General features: G+C 33.1%; 1 protein-coding gene and 2 long non-coding RNA genes across 3 annotated transcripts; 1 reads left to right on the forward strand and 2 right to left on the reverse strand.

Annotated features, from left to right (window-relative positions):
- LOC104748461 (receptor like protein 30-like) lies at positions 531–1,559 on the reverse strand. Its single transcript, XM_010470100.2, has one exon. The coding sequence runs from the start codon at positions 1,557–1,559 to the stop codon at positions 531–533; it is 1,029 nt and encodes a 342-aa protein (XP_010468402.2).
- LOC109129276 lies at positions 6,338–6,961 on the reverse strand. Its single transcript, XR_002035492.1, has 2 exons — positions 6,894–6,961; positions 6,338–6,716 (listed from the first exon to the last, which is right to left on the reverse strand). It is a non-coding gene; the product is annotated as an uncharacterized LOC109129276 (long non-coding RNA).
- LOC109129211 lies at positions 7,239–10,657 on the forward strand. The gene is made up of 2 exons (XR_002035402.1): positions 7,239–7,675; positions 10,267–10,657. It is a non-coding gene; the product is annotated as an uncharacterized LOC109129211 (long non-coding RNA).

Genomic DNA, 10,925 nt, shown 5'->3' on the forward strand with positions numbered 1-10,925 from the left:
GTCGACAGACAAAACTGAAAGCTTTGACGACAGTGGAAGAAGTGACAATGAGCAGAGCGGGGAAGTAGCCTCAAAGAAGGCAACAAGCAGCAAAGCTCGTGGCCAAAGGAGAGCTGCACGGAGCTAAGAGATTCCCCTGCCTTGAGATTTTAGGTCAGAGTTTCCATTCCAAGTTTTGTCGAGCTCATAGGTAGGAAAAGATAAACATCTTTTCGTTGAAAAAATTGCTAGAATCTGTATTGCTTGTGAAAGTAAATGCAGTAGGCTTGGAGATGAAATGATTACTATAAAGCTTCAAGCCTCATTTTCTCAAAATAGTAATATAAAAATCCAATGTGAAACTTCAAGGCCTTCTTGTGCCGCCGTGGCCAAAGAGATGCTCTTTTGGAGTTAAAAAAGGAGTTACCGATCCATATATACTAGTGCTTTTACAACTTATAACACCAACAAACCACAAAATAGAAAACTAAAAATAACAAACACTTAGTCCAGCTACTTATCGTAGTACAAACTTGACGAAACCATTGAGCTTAACCAGCCATAAACCACATGTGTTTGTATGAAGTGAAGATGTGTCCGCTCACTAATCCGCAAAACACACCAGGTCCAAAAGCTATCGCGGCTGCTATCCAATTCAACATAGGCTCTTCTGGTTCTGACGTAGACTCATCGTGTTGACGCGGTGTAGGAACGGGGACATGTTTTTCTCCACAGATTTCTTCGAGGCCATAGAGTCCAGGATTACCCACGAATGAATAACAATTTTGACTTCCGAACTGTGTGCTCCGTGGCACCAATCCTTGTAAATGATTGTGGGAGAAGTTGATGTTTGACAGAAACGAGAGGTTCCCGAGACTCCGAGGAATTTCACCTGAAAAGTTATTTCGGGAGAGGTCTAATGTCTCGAGCTTTGTAATATTCGCCAAGGATGATGGGATTTTTCCTGTGAATGCATTGCCTGATAAGTTGAGAAGACGCAGTTCGCTCAACAAACCAATGGATCTAGGAATATGTCCGGAGATTCGGTTTCCAGAAAAATCAATGGCTTTGAAGCCACGAAAGATCCGATCAAAATCTGTGTCTACTCCTTTGTACGCCAAATCAATCGAATCTGCATGCATGTTGAAATTGTCCCCCACGCCCACGTAGTTAGACCTTGGGATAGTTTGAAGTCCCCCATATTGTATCGTTCTTGAGGAAGTGTTTCTTGGGTAGTTAGATCGATTGATATCCCACACCAATGACATTTCAGTCCAATTGACAAAATAGTCTTGTGGTAATGATCCAACAAAATTATTATTGGATATGTCAATGATACTCAGGCGGGGAAACCCCAAATAAGCAGATGAGTTGTAGATTGGACCATAGAATGCATTTGATCGGAGCACAAGAACCATTAATGATTCCCGAGAGCCCAACCAAAATGGAAACGTGTCCTTGATCTTGTTTCCTCTCACATTAAAAAATTCCAAATCCTGGCAATTCATCAAAGATTTTGGAAGCTTCCCCACCAAATTGTTGTAGCTGACATCAAGTGATCGTAGCATAGTGCTATCCATGCATAACTCTGGCAGAAATCCACTTAGACTGTTGTTTCTCAGATTTAACGTATTAAAATCAGTGGAATTCTTCAAACATTGAGGAATTGAGCCAGTTAAATGGTTGTTAGATAAATCTAGGAAGAAAAAAAATCTGAAGTTACAGATCCATTGGGGAACTGGTCCTTGGAGTGAATTTGAACCAAGATTCAACCCACCGAAGGTTGCGTTCACCAAAACTTCCACAAACTTGCCGAAATTGTTGAACGAATTATGAGAAAAATCCACAGACTGCAACTTAGAAATTCTCCATATAAAATGAGGTACTTGACCTTCCAACTTGTTGTAGGAAAGATCAATGTATTCTAGTTGGTTTAGGTTACCGATTGTAGGAGGAACTTCACCTACTAATTGATTACGATAAAGATATAGATGTGTGAGATTGGAAAGATTTCCAATGGAAGAAGGAATCTCCGCTTGGAGACCGCAAGATGAAAGACTTAGCATACGAAGATGTTGGAGTTTAAAAAGACCACTGCTAGATTTCAAAGAGGTATTGGCAGTAATATTTAAGATATAGAGATCTAGTGATATCACCTCTCCCAATATAGCATCACACGTGACACCATTCCAGGAACAGCAGTCAACGCTCTTGTTCCATGAAGTTGTTGGTACATGGAGCTCTTTCTGTAGCTCAAAAAGAGCATCTCTTTGGTCGTGGAGGCACACGGACCGTGTGGGAGAAGCAAATGTGTTTGGTAAGGGAAGAAGGAAAAAGAAGAAATAGATAGTAATAATACCAGTAAAACAAAAAGATTGGCTTTGACTCATGATCATATTTTTTGGAAAAGACGCTTTGTTTGTGATACACTGTCTTTGCTTATGCATTTCTCTTTATATAAGGACATCCTCTGTAAGGAGCTTGACTTGGCAAGTCCTCCATTGGAAAATGATGAATATATTCCTTTTGTGGACAGCTTTAAAAACGTACAAACGAAAAGAAAAATATGAGCAGAAGATAGAAGGAGACACAAACAAATATGTATGTCCATGATGTCGTGAGAAATGGATTTGAAGTTAATCGGTTATTCCGGTCGTCATGTGGATTGAGTCACCTAGTCGTCAATATTCTTTTTGGGAAGAAAATTTTAAGTGCCCCACCAAAGTGTTCGACGAAACCGCTACGTTAGTGAAGATATATATAACAAGTTGACCAAATCTTATATAATATGAGAAGGTTTTTCTTAATTTTTGTTAAGGAGATGACACTTGGCTAATTATTTTTCTAACACATGTACTTTTTTTCTTTGGACCTAATTAACTATAATTTGGATTTAATTAACTACAGGCCCATAAAACCCAAAAAAAAAAACATCAACATTTTTTTCCTCTATTTTTTAATAAGAAACATATGCAGCCTTCAAGAATCTAGAGTCACCTTATATCAGTGTGTGGTTGGTTTCATCTTAGAACTAAACCAATATTAAATTAAATTTATAGGTTTGAATTTTTGGGTTTAATTTCTGTGTTTGAATCTTATATAATTTTCATAGGCACAAGCAGAATCAAATTTAAATAAGATGGTGGGATGGTATTATTTAAGTAAATTAGTTTAACTTTTTAAAAAATTGTTTATATAAAATTAAAATTTTGAGCTTATTTTCTGGAAACTACGTAAGATTGTGAGATGTTTTAATCTAATTCTATAATTATTTTCTTAGATTCACACTTATTATTTCAAACATCATGGTATTTTTGAATTACATAAAATTTCTAAGTTTTCATATTAGGAATTTCAGAATAAATTATGAACATAATCAGTTATGTTTTAATTTGAAATAATACCATCATTTTATGCATTGCCCTATATCTACCCACTATTTTTCCTCAATTTTCATTTTTGTTTAGATTACTTCTCATCTTTAACTTATTATTTTGAAACACTTGCAAATTTATGATAACTAATATTTGATCTCAATCCCTTCTCTCTTTTAAAGGTTCAAACATTCTATAAAGTTTGGTTTTCTAAAAACAACTTATTACTATACAAACACATCCTCTTTCAAATTAATGTGAAAACTATAACTTTTATTCTCTATTCTATCCTCGATTCAATTTCCAACAAACAACACACTGGTAACAATAGTATCGTTGTTCGGATAATCCGTTTTTGTGAAGTTCCTAACTTTAGAACAAATATTATCTTACTAAGTCTTGAATAATTTTTCCAAAAATGTAAATTATTTTTATTATTGTTCATCTTTTGATGATTTATGCAATCATTTTAAAATATTTATAAAAGAAAATAAAAATAATTGTATGTGATTTTAAAAGAATTTTAATATATAATGATGATTCTTAGAGTAAGAGTTGAAAGAAACCTTACTATATTATATAATTTAATACTAAAGTAAAGTTTTCTTTTGGCAAGCTCCAAAAGATTATCATTTGATGATCTCTTCTTTCCTACGGTACTAGATTATCATTTAATACTAGATTTTAACCTACGGTACACCGCGTGCATATAATTATTATTATTATTTATATTTATATTGTATTTGTGTATTAAATATTGGATGTTTTCCAAATAGAGGAATAACTAAATTTTCTGATTGTTTGTGCAGCTAAATGTTTATATTAATTTTTTTAACCCGAAATATACTTTATGAACATCTGTTTGTTATATTTAATTTTTTTTGTTTAGTGTTTAAGATTCTATTTTGATTTTAATTAATATAACAGAAAATAGTGGATCTATATACATAGTAAGTCATTTATATACTATGATTAAGTCATATTTTACCTAATAATTTAATTATTTTAAACAATCTTAGTTAAATCAACTTAATTTTTATATGTCAAATCTTCTGATATTAATAGTATTGACGAATAATAAAATAAGGATTTAACCCGTATTAGCACAAATTTAATGATATTTTATTAATTTCAACATGTCATTTTTATAAACTATCTACTATATAACCATATTATATAGTATTTTAAAATTTTTAATTTTACAGTAATATTTTAAAATTTTATTAAGTTTATATTTATTAATTATAATATTTAAATAGATGTGAATCGAAGTTTTTCTTACGTTAAGAATCAAAGCTCACAGCTTTTGGAAAACAAAATAGTAATCAAATTGTTGTTTTCTTTCTTTGCAAAAGATTCATAGAAAGAATATCTTCAATACAAAATAGAAGGTGTGGTTAAATATATCATAATTTCTGTTTCCATATTGATTTTGCTGTATTTTTTTAAGTTAGAATAGTATGTGAAATATTTAGTAAACAAAATCTGATGTAATGCTATTTTTGGAAAATTTTTAGGAATTAACTTTGTAAATATATATAAATAAAAGGGTAGAACCCAAAATGTAATTAAAAATATTAGATATTTGGGTTGTATAAAATAATATCGTAATAATTGGCTGTTTTAAAAACTAAACTTACGGAAAAATATGAAGATAAATCCGTGCGTAGCACGGAGCAACTCCTAGTATTATATATAAGATCATGCTTTCAAACATGATTACAAACCAAATGTCTCTTTAACTGCATCCTTGTATTTATCAAAAAAAATATATATATATATATATATATATATATATATATCTTGTTATTGATGGAATTTGTTACCATTGATATTCAGAAATCAGAATCCATGTGTGCATAGGTCTAGCCAAATCCTTTTTACATTTTGAAGGTAATACATCCAGTCAAAAACGTTTGAGACTTGAGGTTTGTCAATGCTTTTTTCATAGGGCGTAAGGATTGATTTAGTTGTTTTTGTAATTCATGAAACATTCTTATTTGCTTATAGCATCAATACACATATAGATGAATGGACCCATCAAACTTTCTTAGTTACTTTTCTGCAAATGCTGTTGTTAAATTGATCTCGAAACAGAACACCAACAAAACCTAATTCTGTGTTTATAGATCATAGACAAAGAAAAAAAAACTGAAGTTAGTTTCAGGCTTCCAAATACATAAGGCTCTCAAAATTACCCAAATACATAAGTCATAACAGTCGTCCGTAAAGAGCCGCGTTTAGAGAACATGGGGTACAATCGTAGTATAACACAAGGGGTTTTATACGATTCTTCTCTAAATTGATATTTTACTCTAAGCTAGTTCCTCGAGTGTTTCTTCCTTGTAATTTTCTATTTCCAATAAATATTTGTTGGTGTTATATTTTGTAATGTTGTTACCATTTATTTTTATGGTTCATGAGATTGTATATGTTTATGCTATTAATCTCGAACAAATTAAAAGTTCCCCAAGTGTTTGTTCTTTGTATGACTTCTCTTTTGCCTCAGATCGAATGTTCTCTCCATTTTGTGTAATATGGTCCATGTTGGTTGCCTATGTTTCTCAATTATAAATTAAGTCTCAAAACTCTTCAGTATAGTTTATTCAATGCATATATATATATATATTATGATTTAGTATTTTGTGGGTATTAGGAGGAACAAAACGGATGTAGGGTCTCTAATTCTTGAATGAAACAACAGAGAAGAGATTTGGAAAAACGTTAGTGAAACAGAAGGTTTGGGAAATAAATAATTTACATATGATATAGTATAATTTGTGAGAACTTTGGAGGAAAAATCTTCACGAGTGACTTTGTAAAGCCAAATCTTTGTGGAAAGTTTTGATCGGCCACAAGAGTATTTCTCACATGAGAGTTATTGTTGCAACGTGCTATACACGTTATCGTAGGATTCTGTTTGAGTAAATTGTAAAGGAGTAAAGAGACACATTTTTTAATTTTCGTTTGACACAATTAACGAGAATTCTCAATATTAAATGACGTACATTTTTTAGAGTTTAGGCAAACAAACAATATTGTAAAAAGCAAAAGGCAAAAACGAATATGAAAATGTTTCCTTTTTTTTATGAATTCAAGCGTAGGAAGAAACAACTACCTCCGAACTTATATCAGATCTCTTTCTTCATTCACCTGGTTGTCGTCTTTGCTGGCTGTGTTTGGTTACAGCTCTCTTGGAGTTTTGAAAAGCAAAGGACTAAATTTGGGCAGTGGGAATGTCAACTATCAAGCATTTGTCATCTCTTCATGATAGTATACCTTTGTCCATATTCTAATCTCTTCTTGCTTATCATCGACATTTTGTAATCTCTTGATTGCTTCTTTTATAGGGCAGAGTAGTTTCTGCGAAAGGATGTTGTCATGCAGAGTTTAGATTCAGTAACTTCGAGTAGGGACTACGGAGTTCGTTCATTAATATTCAACAAAACAGTATTCCCCAAAAGAAATAGTTGCATGCATCATGCATACACTTAGATAAAATAAATTATTAAAAATAAATGATTGAAAATAAAAACATACACTGGTTTAGTGCCGTGAGAATTGGATTTATAATTGAATAGGTCATAAGAGGTGAAGAAAGAGCAAAGCCACTCGTCGACGTCAAGGTTTATCTTCTTTCTTAGTAAAGTCTTCTGTGAACACTTTGTGTGGCCGACAAAGACTTGACTTTTCTACGATTTTCTTACAAATTTACCACAGATGATAATTGTATATATATATATATATATATATATATATATATATATATATATATATATATATTCCTAAACCTACACTTCTCTATCTGACGTATGGATTTTTCTTATATTCTTTTCTTCGCTTTTGTATTTCTAAAGCTTTGGTTGGTGTCCAGAAAAACAATATCCACCCTTTTAATTTATCTTTGAAATAATTCATCAGAACACTTGCCAAGTCAATAATTCATAGGAAGACTTGCCAAGTCAAGCTCGGAAAGTTCATATAAAAAGAGAAGTGCGAAAGTAGACATCTCCATCAACTTAGCATTCAACGAATTATATTTGCTTCAAAATATCAACAAATGAATCGAAGAAGCCAATCATATTGCTTTCGTGGTATTATTACCTTCTTTTGTCTTCTTCCCTTACCAAGCACCTTTGCTTGTCCCACACGGTCCTTGTCAGTCCCTGTGTCGCTGCGACCAGAGAGATGCTCTGTTAAAGCTACAAAAGGAGTTCCCGATCTATTCCAACAACAGCTATTCTGTAACAACAACTTCATGGAACAATAGCGTTGACTGCTGTTCTTGGTACGGTGTCACGTTTGATGCTATCTTGGGAGAGGTAATATCACTAGAACTCGTTTCCTACTCCGCGACCAAAACCTCTTTGAAATATGACAGTGGTCTTTTTAATTAATCTCAAATATCTTCGCCACCTAGAATTTTCATCTTGCGGTCTCCTAGAAGAAATTCCTTCTTCCATTAAAAATATTTCCCATCTCACAGATCTTGATCTAGGTGAAGTTCCAACTTCAATCGGTAACCTAAACCAGCTAAGATACATGAATCTAGAGAATAATGAGCTTAGTGGTAATATTCCTACTTCGTTTGTTAACTTTACCAAGTTTTCTAAAAGTAGCACAAAGCAAACAACTAAGAGCCACTCTAGCATCCTAACGGAAGTACATAACAAACAACCGAGCCTCTAGAACATCCTCCTCTTTATTGCTTTGATTCTACGATCACACTTTATATTTGTCTGCACCACAAACAATAATTGAGATGCCTGAGTATTATTATCAAATATAATTTGTGAGGCGATCCTCCCATCTATCGGATTATACACACAAGCGAAAAGATAATCGTCATCACTACGCCCTTGCGTCGACCGACGCACTCCTTGCATTGACCGATGCAAGGACTCTGCGTCGATCGATGCGCTCCTTGTATCGACCGATTCAATATCCCTTGTATCGACCGATGCAACATCCCTTGCATCAACCGATGCACTCCTTGCATCAACCGATGCACTCTGACAAATCCCTAGCTACGTCGACCGATGCAACCTCGCGTCTCCATCAAATCCCTAACTGCCTCGACCGATGCAGACCTTGCATCGATCGATACAGTCGTGCGGTTCATCGTCGAACACAAACTTTCCCGAATCCTTTCGGCTCCAAACGTCGCTACAATGCTGGTGATGCCAAATCCGCCTCCCACAAGTCACAAATATCACGACAAACACGCACAATCAATCACAAAGCAATCAAACACACCAAATCATACAAAACACAGATCTAATCGCTTAGATAAGCCATGGTCACACACTCACCTTTGCAAAACAGAGAGAATAGACCACACACGACCAGAGACAGAACCACATCACGCTCCTAACATGTTCACGACCTCAGAACTCCAACCATAGGAATAGATCTCTCAAAAACAGGCACATAACTCACAGGAAGCTCTCTGGAAGATTTTCTCTCTTTTGCATAAGTGAAAACGACTATAAACAAGCCAAGGGCACAATAAGCTTTTATAGATGACCCTTAGGGTTTCCAAAACCCCAAAATGCAACAACATGTGCGTTTGGCTTAAGTTGTCCCGCTGAGGAGTAACTTGCGTCGACCGATGCAGCCATGCATCGATCAATGCACACTCCTAAAACCGGGATTCCGGTTCACGGGTGTTACAAATTGGTTGAAATAATTATTGTTGATAAAAAGATAGATAAATATATGTGTTCTCTTTCTATTGGTTGTAGAGATTTCTAATTTGTTTTTTCCACCAAATTATTTAAAATTGATTATACTTTAGTAATCTAATTTATTATTTTTATACATCAAAACTTTTTTTTTTTACAATCTATAATTAGATACTTGTTTTATTTGATTTGGACACAGCAAAAAAAAACTCATCTCTTCAAAATGGATCCCAACATTAATCCATTGAACACCCAAGATTCTTCTAATTACTTGTTTTTGAATTGTGTTTATTTGTCTATTTGAACTATGTGTGTTTTATTAAATTGTGTTGTATGCTTATTAATATATTGTATTGCATTTTATGTTTTCTATAACTTTATTTGTTTTCATAATGAATATATATATATATATATATTTTGTTACTTAGAAAAAATTAAGGAAAAATTATTAACTTTTAACAATTTTTATTTAATTACAGTTGGTAATCGTTATAATTAGTATATAACCACAAAAACATAAAACATGAATAAAAATATGAAAAAAGAAACAAATCGAATAGAGTGTTGAATTTTATTGAACAAAACTATTATAGAGATTAAAATTAAAATGGATGTTGAATTATTAAGTAGAAGAGAGAGAATATGATGTAGAGTGAAAATGAGGATGTTGAATAAATCAACCATTGGGGTTAAAAAAGTGGACAGATTGTCTTTTTTTTTTTTAAATTGTTTCCTTAGCCTCGAGTACTATTATTAATTTGGATACGATAAATTGTTTGGCAATTATGCTGCATAATATCACTATTGTAGAGATTAAAATTAAGATGGATGTTGAATTATTAGGTAGAAGAGAAATAACATGATGTAGAGTGAAAATGAGGATGTTGAATAAATCAACCATTAGGGTTAAAAAATGGGCAGGTTGTCCTTTTTTAAAAATATTGTTTTCTTAGCCTCGAGTAATATTATTATTATTAATTTGGATACGATGAATTGTTTGTCAATTATGCTGCATAATATCATCAACCAACTGAAAAAACTGTTTATTGGATTTGAAAAAACATCAAGCAAAATCTGTACAAGCTGTATAATGTCTGGTCTATTATGCTGCATAATCTTATTCTTTCTATTGACACATAATTAAAAGGATATGCATCACGTTTTGTATGACTTTGTTGCTACATTAATAGCCCCTGTCTTGCCTCTCAACTTCAAGCATTTTTTTGCAGATGAGGAACCGTAGGGAGACCGTTAACACCATTGGAAGGAAGGACATCCAACAGACTATAGTCCAGGAGAGCAGCCGTATTCAAATCCTCCAAGCCTTAATCACGCTCTCCGGAGGTGGCAGGCAGTGCTCTGCCGGTCAAATCGAGCACTGGGAGTGGAAGCTGTTATCATGCCAGAGAAAGGTTTCTAAATTATGACATGAAATGAATATAGCCATATATGAGACACTTAAAGGAGTCGAAGCTTCTGGTTTGAGGAGAGTTAAACAAATAATGCATGGACTCATGCATACCATATATAGCTACATAATGCATGGACTCATACATATCATACATAGCTACAGTGCCACTACTATTGTAATAAATAATCAAATTAACCACTTATCTTTCACATGTTTCAAGATTAATATAGAAAATTCTCCCGAAATCTCCAGTTATTAAATCATACGTTCAAACAAAGCCATATGCCATTACAATTATTGTCACTACAACTAATTAGAAATCTTGTAAAATGTAAGTATGTAACTTTGTAGGAAGGTTTAAAACTAAACTAACCAAAAATTATATTTGTAACAGTGGTATATATGAATTTGTTTTACATTAGAAAATTTGGGGTTAAAACTTCAAAAGTCAAATAGGTAAAGATCGGCCTAATATAG

Source organism: Camelina sativa, chromosome 15 (assembly GCF_000633955.1).
Source record: "Camelina sativa cultivar DH55 chromosome 15, Cs, whole genome shotgun sequence".
Classification (NCBI taxonomy): Eukaryota; Viridiplantae; Streptophyta; class Magnoliopsida; order Brassicales; family Brassicaceae; genus Camelina; species Camelina sativa.